This window comes from Bubalus bubalis, chromosome 5, assembly GCF_019923935.1.
Source record: "Bubalus bubalis isolate 160015118507 breed Murrah chromosome 5, NDDB_SH_1, whole genome shotgun sequence".
Classification (NCBI taxonomy): Eukaryota; Metazoa; Chordata; class Mammalia; order Artiodactyla; family Bovidae; genus Bubalus; species Bubalus bubalis.
In genome coordinates this window covers 122,865,704-122,886,478 of record NC_059161.1, presented here as the reverse complement: position 1 = coordinate 122,886,478, position 20,775 = coordinate 122,865,704, and the positions used below count along the sequence as shown (strand labels likewise).

General features: G+C 39.8%; 1 protein-coding gene across 2 annotated transcripts in view; it reads left to right on the top strand.

Moving 5' to 3' along the window:
• The first annotated feature begins 3,798 nt into the window (after positions 1-3,798).
• Positions 3,799-20,775, top strand: part of LOC102410521 (solute carrier family 22 member 10) — a 44,955-nt gene continuing 27,978 nt past the window's right edge. Inside the window, exon 1 of one of the 2 annotated variants that reach the window (XM_025286554.2) lies at positions 3,799-4,793. In XM_025286554.2, the coding sequence (XP_025142339.1) occupies positions 4,392-4,793 (402 nt within the window). In that variant the 5' untranslated portion in view covers positions 3,799-4,391. The remainder of the gene's footprint in view (positions 4,794-20,775) is intronic. The other variant, XM_006064500.3, reaches the window with a different exon arrangement.

Here is a 20,775-nt window from a genome sequence, read left to right as displayed (position 1 = left end):
CACTGCAGATGGTGACTGCAGCCATGAAATTAAAAGACGCTTACTCCTTGGAAGGAAAGTTATGACCAACCTAGATAGCATATTAAAAAGCAGAGACATTACTTTGCCAACAAAAGACCATCTAGTCAAGGCTATGGCTTTTCCAGTGGTCATGTATGGATGTGAGAGTTGGACTATAAAAAAAGCTGAGCACCGAAGAATTGATGCTTTTGAACTGTGATGTTGGAGAAGACTCTTGAGAGTCCCTTGGACTGCAAGGAGATCCAACAAGTCCATCCTAAAGGAGATCAGTCCTAGGTGTTCATTGGAGGGACAGATGTTGAAGCTGAAACTCCAATACTTTGGTCACCTGATGCAAAGAGCTGACTCATTTGAAAAGACCCTGATGCTGGGGAAGATTGAGGGCAGGAGGAGCAGGGGACGACAGAGGATGAGATGGTTGGATGGCATCACTGACACAATGGACATGGGTTTGGGTACACTCTGGGAGTTGGTGATGGACAGGGAGGCCTGGCATACTGCGGTTCATGGGGTGGCAAAGAGTTGGACACGACTGAGGGACTGAACTGAACTGAACTGAACATCCAAAGGAAACAGAACACACTTTCTTCCAATGAGCACATGGAATATTCTCCAGGAATGATCACTTTTGGCCACAAATCAAGCCTTGATAAATTTAACAAAATTGAAATCATATCAAGAATCTTTTCCAACTACAATGCTGTGAGATTAGAAATCAATAACAGGGGAAAAACTGAAAAAAAAAACAAAACACAAACACTAAAAGGTAAAACAAAATGTTATTAAGCAACCAGAGGATCAGTGAAAAAAAAAATCAAAAAGAAAATCAAAAAATACCTAGACAATTGACAATGAAAACATGATGATCCAAAAGATATGAAACATAGCCAATGCAGTTCTAAGAGGGAAGTTTATAACTATGCACTCTAACCTCAAGAAACAGGAAAAATATCAAATAAACAACCTAAACTCACACCTAAACCAACTAGAGAAAGAAGAACAAACAAACCCCAAAGTTAGTAGAAAGAAAGAAATCGTAAAGATCACAACAGAATTAAATGAAATAGAGACAAAGAAAATAAAAGCATAGATCCATGAAACTAAAAGTTGGTTCTTTGAGAAAATAAACAAAATTGATAAATCTTTAGCAAGACTCCTCAAGAAAAAAAAAAGGCGGGGGTGGGAGGGAGGACTCAAACCAATAAAATAGAAGTTACAAGGGACACCACAGAAATACAATGTATGCCAATGAAATGGACAAACTAGAAGAAACTGACAAATTCCTACAAAGGTACAGCTTTTCAAGACAAACCAAGGAGAAACAGAATATATGAACAGAACAATTACAAGTACTGAAATTGAAACTGTGATTAACAATCCCCCAACAAACAAAAGTCCAGGAGAGATAACTTCACAGATGAATTCTATCAAATATTTAGAGAAGAGTTAACACTTACCCTTTAGAAACTCTTCCAAAAAATTGTAGAGGAAGGAACTTACCTGGTGGTCTAGAGGTTAAGACTCTGTGCTGCCACTGCAGAGGGATCAGGTTTCACCTCTGGTCAGGGAACTAAGATCCCACATGCCACACAATGTAGACAAAAAAAAAAGTAATAAAAAAATTACAGAGGAAGGAACACTCCTAAGCTCATACTACGATACCACCATCCCTCTAATACCAAAACCAGACAAACATCACACACACACAAAAGAAAAAATTACAGGCCAATATCACTGATGAACATAGATACAAAAATCCACAACAAAATAGTAGCAAACTGAATCCAACAACATATAAAAGGATCATACACTATGATCAAATGGGAGTTATACAAGGTATGCAGACTTTTTCAATATCCACATATCAATCATTGTGATACACCACAACAACAAATTAAATTTTTCTTTTAAATCTCAAACAATGCAGAAAAAGCTTTTCATAAAATTCAACACAGGTTTATGATTAAAAACACTTCAGAAGATGGGCATAGAGGGAAACTACCTCAACATAATGGGCTTTCTTGGTGGCTCAGTTGGTGAAGAATCCTCCTACAATGCAGGAGACACGGGTTTGATCCATTGGTCAGGAAGATCCCCTGGAAAATTAAATGGCTACCCACTCCAGTATTCTTTCCTGGAGAACTCCATGGATAGAGGAGCCTGGAAGGCTTCAGTCCATGGAGTCACAAAGAGTGGACATAACTTAGTGACTGAAAAACAACAAAAGGTTTTTCATAACTTTCTGTCTAAGAAGCAAGCATCTTTTAGTGTCATGGCTGCAGTCACTGTCCACAATGATTTTGGAGACCAAAATCAGAAAATCTGTCACTGCTTCCATTTTTTTCCCCTTCACTTTGCATGAAGTGATTGGACCAGATGCCATGATCTTAGTTTTTTTAAAGTTGAGTTTCAATCCAGCTTTTACACTCTCCTCTTTTACCCTAATACTGTTCATGGGGTTCTCAAGGCAAGAATACAGAAGTGGTTTGCCATTCCCTTCTCCAGTAGACCACATTTTGTCAGAACTCTCCACGATGACCTGTCCATCTTGGGTGGCCCTACACAACATGGCTCATAGTTTCATTGAGTTAGACAAATAGGAAAAGGAGTAAGTCAAGACTATATTGTCACCCTGCTTATTTAACTTACATGCAGAGAACATCATGAGAAATGCTGGGCTGGAGGAAGCACAACCTGGAATCAAGATTGCCAGGAGAAATATCAATAACCTCAGATATGCAGGTGACACCACCTTTATGGCAGAAAGTGGAGAAGAACTAAAGAGCCTCTTGATGAAAGTGAAAGAGGAGAGTGAAAAAGTTGGCTTAAAGCTCAGCATTCAGAAAACTAAGATCATGGAATCCAGTCCCATCACTTCATGGCAAAAAGATAGAGAAATAGTGTCTGACTTTATTTTTGGTGGCTCCAAAATCACTGCAGATGATGACTGCAACCATGGAATTAAAAGACGCTTACTCCTTGGAAGAAAAGCTATGATCAACCTAAATAGCATATTAAAAAGCAGAGACATGACTTTGCCAACAAAAGTGCATCTAGTCAAGGCTATGGTTTTTCCAGTGGTCATGTATGGATGTGAGAGTTGGACTATAAAGAAAGCTGAGTGCCGAAGAATCAATGCTTTTAAAATGTGGTGTTGAAGAAAACTCTTGAGAGTCCCTTGGACTGCAAAGAGATCCAACCAGTCCATCCTGAAGGGAAATCAGCCCTGAATATTCATTGGAAGGACTGGTGCTGAAGCTGAAACTCCAATACTTTGGTCACCTGATGCAAAGAACTGACTCATTTGAAAAGACCCTGATGCTGGGAAAGATTGAAGGTGGGAGGAGAAGGGGACAACAGAGGATAAGATCGTTGGATGGCATCACCGACTCAATGGGCATGAGTTTGGGTAAACTCTGGGAGTTGGTGATGCACAGGGAGGCCTGGCATGCTGCAGTCCATGGGGTCGCAAAGAGTCGGACACAACTGAGGGACTGAACTGAACTGAACTTCTACCCTCATCAAGAGGCTCTTTAGTTCTTCTCCACTATCTGCCATTAGAGTGGCATCTGCGAATCTGAGGTTATTGATATTTCTCCCAGAAGTCATGATTCCAGTTCATGATTAATCCAGATTGGCATTTCACGTTATGTACTCTGCATATCAGTTAAATAAGCAGAGTGACAACATGCACCCTAGTTGTTCCCCTTTCCCAACTTTGAACCAGTTAGAAATTGCACCATATGCCACTTTTTTTTTTTTGGTCATTTTTATTTTTATTTTTTATTTTATTATTTTTTTAATTTAATTTTATTTTTAAACTTTACATAATTGTATTAGTTTTGCCAAATATGCCACTTTAATTAAAAGCAAAGGATTGTATTTTCTTGAGTAGTGTGTTGTTACAGAACAAACAAGAAAAAAACCATTTGTTTTCTTCTCTCTCCTAGAATAGTCTTTGTGTCTCTCCAGTTCCATTTTTTAGAAATGACTGAAGACTGTGTAGCTTACTTTAAGGTTATTCAAAGGTCACGTACGTGACAAAGTCCTATGCCAGTTTCACAAAATCACAAAGGACAAACACATTCAGAGAGTAAATCTTTAAACAGATTTAATATTTATCAGATACAGATATCTTTAGTAAATAATTTTCTCTATAACTTTGCTAAAAAGCAACCACCCCATGCTTTCAAAAGGACTAGGGAAACTGATTCCATTGCTCTGTTACAGTAGTGAGGTGAGTTAGACCCAGGCATGAGAAACTGGCATGAGGTCGCATAGACTTAGTATGAATTAAAGAAAACATTTTCTCCCCTTGAACTTCTCTCTGTAAAGTCATTTTGACTCCTCTTGAATATCACCTGTTCGCAATGGCCTTTGAGGAGCTCCTGGATAAAGTTGGTGGCCTGGGGAAATTCCAAATACTTCAGATGGCTTTAATTCTTCCTTCCCTCATGATAGTAGTCTGTCACTCACTGTTGGAGAACTTCACTGCAGCCGTTCCTGGTCATCGCTGCTGGGTCCACATCCTCGATAATGCCACTGTCTCTGATAATGACACTGGGATCCTCAGCCCTGATGTCCTCCTGAGAATCTCCATCCCACTGGATTCAAACTTGAAACCAGAGAAGTGTCGTCGTTTCCTCCACCCCCAGTGGCAGCTCCTTCACCTGAATGGGACTTTCCCCAACATGACTGACCTGGACACGGAGTCCTGTGTGGACGGCTGGGTGTATGACCACAGCTTGTTCTCCTCCACCATTGTGACTGAGGTAAAGGCCCCATTTACTTCTTATAAGTGTAGGTGTATGCTCGGTCATGTCCTGAACATACAGTCGTGTCCTGAGTCATATCCTGTTTGAAAGTAAAAGTTAGTCACTCAGTCATGTCCAACTCGTTGTAACCCCATAGACTGTAGCCCACCAGGCTCCTCTGTCCATGGAATTCTCCAGGCAAGAATACTGGAGTGGGTTGCCATTATCTTCTCCAGGCGATCTTCCTGACCCAGGGATCGAACCCAGTTCTCCCTCATTGCAGGCAGACCCTTTACCAACTGAGCCACCAGGGAGTGCTCCTATCCTGTTTAGAATAACATAAATTAAACAGGGTTCAAGTCTTCAGTCACTGAGTAGATAATGTAGCCAGCTTCCTTTCATACTTTTAGTAAGGAGTGATTGATTATCTTTTTAATTGGCAAGCACTTTATTCTTTTTAATTTATTTATTTACTTTAATTGGAGGATAATTACTTTACAATATTGTGATGGTTTTTGCCATATATCAGTATGAATTGGCCATAGGTATACATGTGTCCCCTCCATTCTGAAGCCTCCTCCCATCTCCCTCCCCACCCTATCCCACCAGGTTGTCACAGTGCACTGGCTTTTCATGCCCTGTGTCATACATCAAACTCACACTGGTTATCTATTTTACATATGGTAATTTAAAAAAACCCGGAAATAATCAAATGGGACTTAAATAAACCTAAAAGCTTTTGCACAAAGAAGGAAACTATAAGCAAGGTGAAAAGACAGCCCTCAGAATGGGAGAAAATAATAGCAAATGAAACAACTGACAAGGAATTAATCTCCAAAATACACAAGCAGTTCATGCCACTCAATACCAGAAAAACAAACAACCCAATCAAAAAGTGGGCAGAGGCTGAGGACAAGATGGGAGAGGAGTAGGTGGAGACATCTCTCTCCACGGATACATCAGGAATACACCTTCAGACACAGAAGTGCATGCAGAACACCAGCTGAGAGCAGGCAGGAGTACCTGACCAGCGGAAAAGAATATATAGAACCATGCAAAACTCGGTAGGACGAAGGAACTAGGGGGGAAAATAGGAGTGTTAGTAAGACTGGACCTGCCCTTGGTGGGAGGGGGAACTGAAGCAGGGAGGGGTCCAGTCCCCACAGAGGGACAGTTGTCCGAGTCAGAGGAGAAACATTTAAGGCTGAGAGTGAAACAGCTGATCTGTGGCAGCCTAAATGGAATGAGAATCAGACAGTCCTTGCTGCAGCCATACATACCTCAGACAGGAACACTGGTCTTCTGGAAGGCGCAGCAGCTGGGAGCTGTAGTTTAGGGATTGTGGCACACTCCCAGGGCGAGGGCTGCTGTTGACCGTGGAGAGACTGAGGGGATGTGAGGGAGGAGATCGTGGTGGAGAATGCCCGTGGAGGAAAGCCCAGCAGCCATGGAAGCAAGGCAATACTGCTGAGTCACATGTAGGGGGTGAAGCTGTCATCATAGCCTCTCTCTCTCCCCACACGCCAGCATTGGCAGCTGAACAATAGAGAGCCTGGTCTATCAAATGCCTGACGCACTGAACTAGAGTAGGACCCCATCCAGGGTGCTCCTTTCAGTGACTGATATGCCAAACTACAGAGTAGGACCCCAGCCAGGGGGACCCCTCTATGAGCCTGATTCACTGAACAACAGAGAAGGACCCCAGGCAAGGGAGCCCTCTAAGTGACTGAATAGGCGGAGCTATGGAGAACGACTGGCCAAAGAGACCTTCTGATCGCCAGCTACAAGAGGCTTGAAGAAAGACTCTGATAGGGCCATAACTCCTGTGACAGAGGCAGTCCGTGTCCCTGCACCCGTGGCACCAGCAGGGTCCCCACAAGCCAAGAAGCTGTGCTGCCTTCACGCTCAGCTCTCACTGGGGCAGAGCTGCCACAGGCAAAAAAAAGTCGTGTCTATGCACACAAGATCACTTCTGTCGTGTCCAACTCTGTGACCTTGTAGACTGTGGCTTGCCAGGCTTCTCTATCAGAGAGGGGGTTCTTCAGGCAAGAATATTGGAGTGTATTGGCCAAAACTGGTTACCATACCCTTGTAGAGCGCTATATTTCCTGCTGCCCTAGTTGCCAACCCTCCTGAGTACTTGGTGCTGCCAGAATCCCTGCAACTGCACTATCTCCACACCTGGCCCTCACAGGAGCAAACCCAAACCCTCTAGGACAGACTCAGAGCTAAACCCCAGTGGACAATCCACATGTAGAGGTGGAAATAAAACCACAATTGAAACCCAGGGACAGTGTAGCTAGGGAAAAAGACCCAAAACTTTCCCACCAGCTGTACAAGCTGCAGATTAAATCCACATGATCAACTAAGCAGACTCTGTGTCTATGGACTATATAAAAGGCCATTGAGAGTTCCCACAAAAGAAAACGCACTAGTTCTGATAGCTGTGGACATTGGAGGCAAGAAATACAGGAGTAGGACCAGATTAGAATCTGAGCTGCCCCCTCAGCAGGTCCAGAGATTAGCACATGTTGGAGGGCATCCTAGGGAGGTAAGGTGAACTGTGATTCCCAGTGAGGGAAACTGACAGCAGTGACTCAGGAAAAACATTTACTATTCTTATTTTTTTACTTGTTCTGTAGATTCTTTTGGATTTTTTTTTCTTTTCTTCCCCTCTGTTGTAGTTACCAATTTTTTTCGACACTAAGAAATCCAATTAATCTTTTGAGCTTTTTTTTTTTTTTCTCAGTAACATTTTTTATTGTTGTCATAAACCTCTGCCTCTACATCGGGCTTTTGCAGTTCTGTGGAGTTTTCCTCTTTTCTTTTTTCTTTTCTCTTTTTTAATTTTTTAAACCTATTATTATTTTTTCCACATTGATTCCTTTATTTGCTATTCTTACTGTTCTTTTACCCTTGTATTAATCTTTAACATATATAAATCTTCTTTGTCTACCTCTATTTAACTTTGCACAGCTATTTTTTCTTTTCTTTCTCTCTTTTCCTCTCAACATATTTGTTAGATTTATTTTCATCGCTGTATTTCCCAATTGGCAACTTGCTTTAGTTTTGTTTTCCAGTTTGTGCTTTAATTACTTTTATTCTAGTAGATATAATTTTCTGTTTCCTTAGTTTACCAGGTCAATCTATTGTACTTTATATTTATTGGACTGTTTTGATTTTGCTTATGGGAGTATATGTATATGTGTATTCAGTCACACTTTCTATCATTGTTATAAACCTCTGCCTCTATGTTGGGCTTTTGCAGCTCTGTGAAGTTGTCCTTTCTTTTCCTTTTTTCTTTCTTCTTCCATTTTTTCCTTTTCTCTTTTTTATAATTTTAATTTTTTAAGCCTATTATATTTTTTCTACATTTATTCCTTTGTTTGCCTTTCCTACTGTTCTTTTCCCCTTGCAGTTAACCTGTAATGTATATAAAACTTCCTCATCTACTTCTATTTAACTTTGCATATCTATTATTTTTTTTCTTTCTTTCCTTTCCTCTCAATATATTTGTTAGTTTTGTTATCATTGCTTTATTCCCCACTTGGCACCTTGCTTTCGTTTTGTTTTCCAGTTTGTGCTTAAGTTAGTTTTGTTCTTAACTGGTAAATATAATTTTTTATTTCTTTTGTTTACTGGGTCAATCTACTATACTTTATTTTTGTTGGACTGTTTTCACTTTGCTCATGGGTATATATGTATATGTGTATATTCCATTATTTTAATTATTATTTTCCTGATTTTGTAATTTCCATTTGTCTGTGGTTCATCTTTGGTTTCTTGGTTTTCGATATTTGTTTTAATCTCACTTAATGCCATAACAAACCACTTGTGGAATCTTTGTTCCTGACCAGAGATCAAGCCCTGAGCTTTTGGAATGGGAGCACTGGCTCCAAGACCTTAGACTACCAGAGAACTAATCCTAGGGAGTATCAAATAGTGAGAACTCACTCAAAGTAAACCACTTGAATACCAGAACCAGCATCACCCAATCACCAATAGCACCCTGTGCAGGATGCCTCATCTAAACAACAAACAAGACAAAAATACAAACCTAATCATCATCAGACAGGATTATCACCTCACTCAGCCTTGCCATTAGAGGAAAGACAAACAAACAAAAACTCAGCACAAATCTCACCCTATACTAAGCTCACACAAACCACTGGACCAATCTTAGGAGGGCAGAAACCAAAAGGAAGACAGAATTCAACCTTCTTCAAGGAAAGAATTCAACTTTACTTGAGGCCTTGGAAAAGGAGACCTCAAACACAATAACTTAAAAAAATAATAATAATGAAAAGGAAGAGAAATACTGCACAAATGAAGGAACAAACTAGAAAAACAGAAGTCCAAATAAATGAAGAGGAAATGGGCAAAATATCTGAAAAATAATTCAGAATAATGATAGTGAAGATGATCAAATACCTTGAAAACAAAATGGCAAAAATGCAAGAATCAATTAACAAAGACCTAGAAGAATTAAGAATAAACATATAGAGACAAATAACAATTACTGAAATAAAAAATACTCTAGAAGCAATCAATAGCAGAATATCTGAAGCAAAAGAACGAATTAGTGAGCTGGAAGATAAAATAGTGGAAATAAGCTCTGAAGACCAGAATAAAGTTAAAAGAATGAAAAGAGCTGAGAACAGTCTCAGAGACCTCTAGGACCACATCAAATGCACCAACATTCCAATTATAGGGGTCCTAGAAGAAGAAGAGAAAAAGAAAGGATATGAGAAATTTTTTGAAGAGATTATAGTTGAAAATTCCCCAACATGGAAAAGGAAATAGTCAAGTCCAAGAGGCACAAAGAGTCCCATACAGGATAAACCCAAGGAGAAACATGCCAAGACACATACTAATCAAGCTAACAAAGACTAAACACAAAGAATATTAAAACCAGTAAGGGAGAAGCAACAAGTAACATACAAGGGAAACCCCATATGCTTAACAGTTGATCTTTCAGCAGAAACTCTGCAGGCCAGAAGGAAATAGCAGGATATATTTACAGTACTGAATGGGAAAAATCTACAGCCAGGATTACTATATCCAGTAAGGATCTCATTCAAAATATATGGAGAAATAAAAAGCTTTTCAGATAAGCAAAAGTTAAGAGAATTCAGTACCACCAAAGCAGCTTTACAACAAGTGTTAAAGGGACTTATATAATCAGGCAATACAGGAGAAGAAAAAAGACCTACAAAATCAACCCCAAACAATTAAGAAAAGGGTAATAAGTTCAGTTCAGTCGCTCAGTCGTGTCCAACATTTTGTGACCCCATGAATCGCAGCATGCCAGGTCTCCCTGTCCATCACCATCTCCCAGAGTTCACTCAAACTCATGTCCATCGAGTCGGTGATACCATCCAGCCATCTCATCCTCTGTCATCGCCTTCTCCTCCTGCCCTCAATCCCTCCCAGCATCACAGTCTTTTCCAATGAGTCAACTCTTCCCATGAGGTGGCCAAAGTACTGGAGTTTCAGCTTTAGCATCATTCCTTCCAAAGAAATCCCAGGGCTGATCTCCTTTAGAATGGACTGGTTGGATCTCCTTGCAGTCCAAGGGACTCTCAAGAGTCTTCTCCAACACCACAGTTCAAAAGCATAAATTCTTCGGTGCTCAGATTTCTTCACAGTCCAATTCTCACATCCCTACATGACCACTGGAAAAATCATAGCCTTGACTAGATGGACCTTTGGTGGCAAAGTAATGTCTCTGCTTTTGAATATGCTATCCAGGTTGGTTATAACTTTCCTTCCAAGGAGTAAGCGTCTTTTAATTTCATGGCTGCAGTCACCATCTGCAGTGGTTTGGGAGCCCAAAAAAATAAAGTCCGAAACTGTTTCCACTGTTTCCCCATCTATTTCCCATGAAGTGATGGGACCAGATGCCATGATCTTCGTTTTCTGAATGTTGAGTTTTAAGCCAACTTTTTCACTCTCCTCTTTCACTTTCATCAAGAGGCTTTTTAGTTCCCCTTCACTCTCTGCCATGAGGGTAATGTCATCTGCATATCTGAGGTTATTGATATTTCTCCTGGCAATCTTGATTCCAGCTTGTGCTTCTTCCAGCCCAGTGTTTCTCATGATGTACTCTGCATATAAGTTAAATAAGCAGGGTAACAATATACAGCCTTGACGTACTCCTTTTCCTATTTGGAACCAGTCTGTTGTTCCATGTCCAGTTCTAACTGTTGCTTCCTGACCTGCATATAGGTTTCTCAAGAGGCAGGTCAGGTGGTCTGGTATTCCCATCTCTTTCAGAATTTTCCACAATTTATTGTGATCCACACAGTCAAAGGCTTTGGCATAGTCAATAAAGCAGAAATAAATGTTTTTCTGGACTCTCTTGCTTTTTCCATGATCCAGCAGATGTTGGCAATTTGATCTCTGGTTCCTCTGCCTTTTATAAAACCAGCTTGAACATCTGGAAGTTCACAGTTCACATATTGCTGAAGCCTTGCTTGGAGAATTTTGAGCATTACATTACTAGCATGTGAGGTGAGTGCAATTGTGCGGTAGTTTGAGCATTCTTTGGCATTGCCTTTCTTTGGAATTGGAATGAAAACTGACCTTCTCCAATCCTGTGGCCACTGCTGAGTTTTCCAAATTTGCTGCCATATTGAGTGCAGCACTTTCACAGCATCATCTTTCAGGATTTGAAATAGCTCAACTGGAATTCCATCACCTCCACTAGCTTTGTTCAAAAAGGCAATAGGAACATATATATCAATAATTACTTTAAATGTAAATGGATTAAATGCTCCAACCAAAAAGCAGACTAGCTGAATGGATACAAAACGAGACCCATATATATGCTGTCTACAAGAAACCCACTTCAGACCTCAAGACACATATAGACTGAAATTCAGAGGATGGAAAACACATTCCATGCAAATGGGAAGCGAAAGAAAGCTGGAGTAGCAATCCTCATATCAGACAAAATAGACCTTAAAATAAAAAGGCTTACAAGAGATAAGGAAGGACACTACATAATGATCAAGGGATCAATCCAAAAGGAAGAGATAACAATTGTACGTATCTATGGACCCAACATAGGAGCACCTCAATACATAAGACAAAGACTAACAGACATAAAAGGAGAAATTGACAGTAACACAACAATGGTAGGAGACTTTAACATCCCACTCACATCAATGGACAGATCATCAAAACAGAAAATTAATAAGTAAACACAAATCTTAAACAATGCATTAAATGAGATGGATCTCATTGATATCTTCAGGACATTCCATCTGAATGCAGAAAAATACACCTTCTTCTCAAGTGCACATGGAACATTCTCCAGGATAGACAACATCTTGGGTCACAAATCAAATCTCAGTAAATTTAATAAAATTGAAATCTTATCAAGCATCTTCTCTGTTGATAACGCTATGAGACTAGATATCAATTACAAGAAAAAAAAGCAGTAAGAAACACAAACACATGGAGATTAAACAACACATTTCTAAATAACCAACAGATGACTGAAGAAATCAAAAGGGAAATCAAAAAATTTCTGGAAACAAATGACAATGAAAACACGACAACTCAAAACCTATGGGATGCAGCAAAAGCACTTCTAAGAGAGAAATTTATAGCAGTACAATCTTACCTCAAAAAAAACAAGAAAAACGTCGAATAGACAACCTAACTTTACACCTAAAACAACTGGAAAAAGAACAAAAAGCCCCAAAATTAGTAGAAGGAAAGAAATCATAAAGATATGAGCATAAATAAATGAAAAATAAATGATGGAAACAATAATAAAGAATTCTAAAACTAAAAGCTGGTTCTTTGAGAAGATAAACAAAATTGCAAGCCTTTAGCCGACTCATCAAGAAAAAAACAGAAGAATCAAATCAACGAAATTAGAAATGAAAAAGGAGAGGTTGCAACAGACAATGCAGAAATACAATGGATTATAAGAGACTATTATGAACAACTATATGGCAATAAAATGGATAACCTGGAAGAAATGGACAGATTCTTAGAAAAGTTCAATCTTCCAAGACTGAACCAGGAAGAAACAAATTATGAACAACTACAAGCACTGAAATTGAAGCTGTGATCAAAAATCTCCCAAAAAACAAAAGCCCAAGACCAGATGGTTTCACAGAAGAATTCTATCAAGCATTTAGTGAAGAGCTAGTACCTATCCTTCTAAAACTCTTTCCAAAAATTGCATATGAAGGAACACTGTCAAAGTCATTCTACAAGCCCACCATCACCCTGATCCAAAACCAGACAAAGACAACACAAAAAAAGAAAACTACAGGCCAATATCACTGATGAACATAGATGCAAAAGTCCTCAACAAAATTTTAGCAAACAGAATTCAGCAACACATCAAAAAGCTCATACACCATGATCAAGTTGGGTATATTCCAGAAATGCAAGTATTCTTCAATATATGCAAATCAATCAATGTGATACACCGTATTAACAAACTGAAAGACAAAAGCCATATGACAATCTCAACAGATGCAGAAAAGGCCTTTGACAGAATTCAGCACCAATTTGTGATTAAAACTCTTCAAAAAATGGGCATAGAAGAAAGCTATCTCAACATAGTAAAGGCCATATATGATAAACCTATAGCAAACATTATTCTCAACGGTGAAAAACTGAAACCATTCCCCCTAAGATCAGGAAAAAGAGAAGGGTGTCCACTTTTGCCACTGTTATTCAACATAGTTCTGGATGACCTAGCTACAGCAATCAGAGAAGAAAAAGAAATAAAATGAATCCAGGTCAGAAAAGAAGTAAAGCTCTCACTGTACATAGAAAACCCTATGACATGATACTGTACATAGACAGATGACATGATACTGTACATAGAAAACCCTAAAGATGGTATCAGAAAATTACTAGAGTTAATCAGTGAATTTAGCAAAGTTGCAGGAAACAAAATCAATGCACAAAAATCACTTGCATTTCTATATACTAACAATGAAAAATCAGAAAGAGAAATTAAGGAATCCATTCCAGTCACCATTGCAACAAAAAGAATTAAATATTTAGGAATAAACTTACCTAAGGAGACAAGAGAACTGCACACAGAAATTATAAGACACTAATGAAAGAATCAAAGATGACATAAACAGATGGAGAGATATTCCATGTTCTGGGTAGGAAGAATCAATATTGTGAAAATGACTTACTACCAAATGCAGTCTACAGATTCAATGCAATCCCTATCAAATTACCAATGGCATTTTTCACAGAACCAGAACAAAAAATTTCACAATTCATATGGAAACACAAAGACCCTGATTAGCCAAAGCAGTTTTGAGAAAGAAGAATGGAGCTGGACGAACAAATCTTCCTGACTTCAGATTATACTACAAAGCTACAGTCATCAAGACAGTATGGTACTGGCACAGAAACAGAAATATAGACCAATGGAACAGGACAGAAAGCCCAGAAATAAACCCATGCACCTTTTGGTAACTTATTTTTTAAAAAGAAGGCAAGAAGATACAATGGGGCAAAGACAGCCTCTTGAATAAATGGTGCTGGGAAAACTGAACAGCCACATGTAAAAGAATGAAATTAGAACACTTCCTAACACCATACACAAAGATAAACTCAAAATGGATTAAAGACCTAAATGTAAGACCAGAAATTATAAAACTCTTGGAGGAAAACATAGGCAGAACACTCGATGACATAAATCAAAACAAGATCCCCTATGAACCACCTCCTAGAGTAATGGAAATAAAAACAAAAGTAAACAAGTGGGACCTGATTAAACTTAAAAGCTTTTGCATAGCAAAGAAACTATAAACAAGGTGAAAAAGAACCCTCAGAATGGGGGGAAATAATAGCAAATGAAATAAGTGGCAAAGGATTAATTTCCAAAATATAAAAGCAGCTCATACAACTCAATACAAGAAAAACAAACAACCCAATCAAAGAGTGGGAGAAAGACCTAAGCAGACATTTCTCCAAAGAACACATACAGATGGCGAACAAACACATGACAAGATGCTCAGCATCACTCATTATTAGAGAAATGCAAATCAAAACGACAATGAGATATCACCTCACCTTAGTCAGAATGGACAAAATCAAAAAGTCTACAAGTAATAAATGCTGGAGATGGTGTGGAGAAAAGGGAATGCCCTTGCACTGTTGGTGGAAATGTAAATTGATACAGCCACTATGGAAGACGGTATACTGCTGCTGCTGCTGCTGCTGCTAAGTTGCTTCAGTTGTGTCCAACTCTGTGCGATCCCAGAGATGGCAGCCCACCAGGCTCCCCCATCCCTGGGATTATCCAGGCAAGAACACTGGAGTGGGTTGCCATTTCCTTCTCCAATGCATGAAAGTGAAAAGAGAAAGTGAAGTCACTCAGTCGTGTCTGACTCTTAGCGACCCCATGGACTGCAGCCTACCAGGCACCTCCGTCCATGGGATTTTCCGGGCAAGAGTACTGGAGTGGGTTGCCATTGCCTTCTCCAGGAAGATGGTATGGAGATTCCTTAAAAAACTAGGAATGAAACCACCATATGACACAGAAATCCCACTCCTACACATATACCTTGAGGAAACCAAAATTGAAAGAGACACATGTATCCCATTGTTCACTGCAGCACTATTTACAGTACCTAGGTCAAATCCCTTATGATTATACACTGGAAGTGAGAAATAGATGTAAGGGCCTAGATCTGATAGATAGAGTGCCTGATGAACTATGGAATGAGGTTCGTGGCATTGTACAAGAGACAGGGATCAAGACCATCCCCATGGAAAAGAAATGCAAAAAAGCAAAATGGCTGTCTGGAGAGGCCTTACAAATAGCTGTGAAAAGAAGAGAAGTGAAAAGAAAAGGAGAAAAGGAAAAATATAAGCATCTGAATGCAGAGTTCCAAAGAACAGCAAAAAGAGATAAGAAAGCCTTCCTCAGCGATCAATGCAAAGAAATAGAGGAAAACAACAGAATGGGAAAGACTAGAGATCTCTTCAAGAAAATCAGAGATACCAAGGGAACATTTCATGCAAAGATGGGCTCGATAAAGGACAGAAATGGTATGGACCTAACAGAAGCAGAAGATATTAAGAAGAGATGGCAAGAATATACAGAAGACCTGTACAAAAAAGATCTTCACGACCCAGATAATCACGATGGTGTGATCACTCATCCAGAGCCAGACATCCTGGAATGTGAAGTCAAGTGGGCCTTAGAAAGCATCACTATGAACAAACCTTGTGGAGGTGATGGAATTCCAGTTGAGCTATTCCAAATCCTGAAAGATGATTCTGTGAAAGTGCTGCACTCAATATGCCAGCAAATTTGGAAAACTCAGCAGTGGCCACAGGACTGGAAAAGGTCAGTTTTCATTCCAATCCCAAAGAAAGTCAATGCCAAAGAATGCTCAAACTACCACACAATTGCACTCATCTCACACACTAGTAAAGTAATGCTCAAAATTCTCCAAGCCAGGTTTCAGCAATATGTGAACCGTGAACTTCCAGATGTTCAAGCTGGTTTTATAAAAGGCAGAGGAACCAGAGATCAAATTGTCAACATCTGCTGGATCATGGAAAAAGCAAGAGAGTCCAGAAAAACATCTATTTCTGCTTTATTGACTATGCCAAAGCCTTTGACTGTGTGGATCACAATAAATTGTGGAAAATTCTGAAAGAGATGGGAATACCAGACCACCTGACCTGCCTCTTGAGAAACCTATATGCAGGTCAGGAAGCAACAGTTAGAACTGGACATGGAACAACAGACTGGTTCCAAATAGGAAAAGGAGTACGTCAAGGCTGTATATTGTCACCCTGCTTTTTTAACTTATATGCAGAGTACATCATGAGAAACGCTGGACTGGAAGAAACACAAGCTGGAATCAAGATTGCTGGGAGAAATATCAATAACCTCAGATACGCAAATGACACTACCCTTATGGCAAAAAGTGAAGAGGAACTAAAAAGTCTGTTGATGAAAGTGAAAGTGGAGAGTGAAAAAGTTGGCTTAAAGCTCAACATTCAGAAAACGAAGATCATGGCATCTGATCCCATCACTTCATGGGAAATAGATGGGGAAACAGTGGAAATAGTGTCAGACTTTGTTTTGGGGGGCTCCCAAATCACTGCAGATGGTGACTGCAGCCATGAAATTAAAAGACGCTTACTCCTTGGAAGGAAAGTTATGACCAACCTCGATAACATATTCAAAAGCAGAGACGTTACTTTGCCAACAAAGGTTCATCTAGTCAAGGCTATGGTTTTTCCTGTGGTCATGTATGGATGTGAGAGTTGGACTGTGAAGAAGGCTGAGTGCCGAAGAATTTATGCTTTTGAACTGTGGTGTTGGAGAAGACTCTTGAGAGTCCCTTGGACTGCAAGGAGATCCAACCAGTCCATTCTGAAGGAGATCAGCCCTGGGATTTCTTTGGAAGGAATGATGCTAAAGCTGAAGCTCCAGTACTTTGGCCACCTCATGGGAAGAGTTGACTCATTGGAAAAGACTGTGATGCTGGGAGGGATTGGGGGCAGGAGGAGAAGGGGATGACAGAGGATGATATGGCTGGATGGCAAAACTGACTCGATGGACATGAGTCTGAGTGAACTCCAGGAGTTGATGATGGACAGGGAGGCCTGGCATGCTGCGATTCATGGAGTCACAAAGAGTCGGACACGACTGAGTGACTGAACTGAACTGAACTGAACTGAAGGGCTTCCCTAGTGGCTCAGACGGTAAAGCATCTGCCTGCAATGCGGGAGACCTGGGTTCGATTTAGGGTCGGGAAGATCCCCTGGAGAAGGAAATGGCAATTCACTCCAGCACTCTTGCCTGGAAAATGCCATGGACAGAGGAACCTGATAGGCTGTAGTCCATGGGGTGGCAAAGAGTTGGACACGACTGAGTGACTTCACTTTCACTTTCAGGACATGGAAGCAACCTAGATGTCCATCAAGAGATGAATGGATAAAAAAGTTGTGGTACATATACACAATAGAATATTACTCAGCCATAAAAAGGAACGCATCTGATTCAGTTCTAATGAGATGGATGAACCTAGAACCTATTATACAGAATGAAGTGAGTCAGAAAGAGAAAGATAAATACCGTATTCTAACTCATATATATGAATCTAGAAAAATGGTACAGAAGAGTTTATTTATAGGACAAGAATGGAGAAACAGACATAGAGAATAGACTTATGGACATAGGGAGAAGGGAGGAGAGGGTAAAATGTATGGAAAGAATAACTTGGAAACTTACATTCAGTTCAGTTCAGTTTAGTCGCTTAGTTGTGTCATGAATCACAGAACGCCAGGCCTCCCTGTCGATCACCAACTCTCGGAGTTCCCTCAAACTCATGTCCATCGAGTCGGTAATAACATCCAGCCATCTCATCCTCTGTTGTCCCCTTCTCCTCCTGCCCCCAATCCCTCCCAGCATCAGAGTCTTTTCCAATGAGTCAACTCTTCCCATGAGGTGGCCAAAGTACTGGAGTTTCAGCTTCAGCATCAGTCCTTCCAATGAACACCCAGGACTGATCTCCTTTAGAATGGACTGGTTGGATCTCCGTGCAGTCCAACGAACTCTCAAGAGTCTTCTCCAACACCACAGTTGAAAAGTATCAATTCTTCGGTGCTCAGTTTTCTTCACAGTCCAACTCTTGCATCCATACATGACCACTGGAAAAACCATAGCCTTGACCAGATGGACCTAGGTGGCAGAGTAATATCTCTGCTTTTGAATATGCTATCTAGGTTGGTCATAACTTTCCTTCCAAGGAGTAAGCATCTTTTAATTTCATGGCTGCAGTCACCATCTGCAGTGATTTTGGAGCCCAAAAAAATAAAGTCTGAAACTGTTTCCACTGTTTCCCCATCTATTTCCCATGAAATGATGGGATCAGATGCCATGATCTTAGGTTTCTGAATGTTGAGCCTTAAGCCAACTTTTTCAGTCTCCTCTTTCACTTTCATAAACAGGTTTTTTAGTTCCTCTCCACTTTCTGCCATAAGGGTAGTGTCATCTGCATATCTGAGGTTATTGATATTTCTCCCAGCAATCTTGATTTCAGCTTGTGTTTCTTCCAGTCCAACATTTCTCATGATGTACTCTGCATATAAGTTAAATAAACAGGTGACAATATACAGCCTTGACGTACTCCTTTTCCTATTTGGAACCAGTCTGTTCCATGTCCAGTTCTAACTGTTGCTTCCTGACCTGCATATAGGTTTCTCAAGAGGCAGGTCAGGTGGTCTGGTATTCCCATCTCTTTCAGAATTTTCCACAATTTATTGTGATCCACACAGTCAAAGGCTTTGGCATAGTCAATAAAGCAGAAATAGATGTTTTTCTGGACTCTCTTGCTTTTTCCATGATCCAGCAGATGTTGACAATTTGATCTCTGGTTCCTCTGCCTTTTCTAAAAGCAGCTTGAACATCTGGAAGTTCACGGTTCACATATTGCTGAAACCTGGCTTGGAGAATTTTGAGCATTACTTTACTAGCGTGTGAGATGAGTGCAAGTGTGCGGTAGTTTGAGCATTCTTTGGCATTGCCTTTCTTTGGGATTGGAATGAAAACTGACCTTTTCCAGTCCTGTGGCCACTGCTGAGTTTTCCAAATTTGCTGGCATATTGAGTGCAGCACTTTCACAGTATCATCTTTCAGGATTTGGAATAGCTCAACTGGAATTCCATCACCTCCACTAGCTTTGTTCGTAGTGATGCTTTCTAAGGCCCACTTGACTTCACATTCCAGGATGTCTGGCTCTAGGTGAGTGATCACACCATCATGATTATCTTGATCATGATGCTCTTTTTTGTACAGTTCTTCTGTGTATTCTTGCCACCTCTTCTTAATATCTTCTTACATTACCAAATGAAAAATAGATAGCCAGCAGGAATTTGCTGTATGACTCAGGAAATTCAAATAGGGGCTCTGTATCAGCCTAGAGGGGTGGGATGGGGAGGGAGATGGGAAGGAGTTTCAAAGGGAAGGGTATATATGTATACCTATGGCTGATTCATGTTGAGGTTTGACAGAAAACAGCAAAATTCTATAAAGCAATTATCCTCCAATAAAAGATAATAATTTTTTAAGTGGGCAGAAGACCTAAACAGATATTTTCCAAAGACATAGAGATGGCTAATACATGAAAAGATACTCAACATTGCTCATTATTAGAGAAATGCAAATCAAAATCCCAATGAGGTATTCTCATACCAGTCAGAATATGAAAGTGAAAGGCATTCAGTTGTGTCTGACTCTTTGCAACCCCATGAACTAAACAGTCCATGGAATTCTCTAGGCCAGAATACTGGAGTGGGTAGCCTTTCCCTTTTCCAGGGGATCTTCCCAATCCAGTCAGAATAGCCATCATCAAAAAGTCTACAAACAATAAATGCTGGCCAGGGTGTGAAGAAAAGGGAACCCTCTTATACTGTTGGTGGGAATGCAAACTGATACAACCACTATGGAAAACATTCTTTAAAAAAAAACTAAGAATAAAACTACCATAAGACTCAGCAATCCCACTACTTGTCATATACTCTGAGAAAACCAGAATTGAAAAAGGCACTTTATTTTTCAATATTAAGTGTAGTGACAAAACAAACTAGAAGTGAATTTTAGTATCACAAAGCTTTAAATTGTGTGAAGGTGTACAGTTAGAAAAGACATAATATGTGAAAACTACCCTTGGTAGAATGTTCTTGCCTTACTTGCAAATTGGAAATACGTGTATCAATTTTTTAATTTCCATATCCTGGCTACTTGTCAAAAAATGATCTCAGAGTGCATTTCACCCTAAATGTAAAATCCAGGCATCATAAATTTTTTAAAATGTATTTAGTGTGTCCAAAATTACTGCAGACAGTGACTGCAGCCATGAAATTAAAAGACGCTTGCTCCTTGGAAGGAAAGCTATGACAAATCATGACAACATGTTAAAGAGCAGATACATCACTTGCCGACAAAGGTCTATATAGTCAAAGCTATGATTTTTTCAGT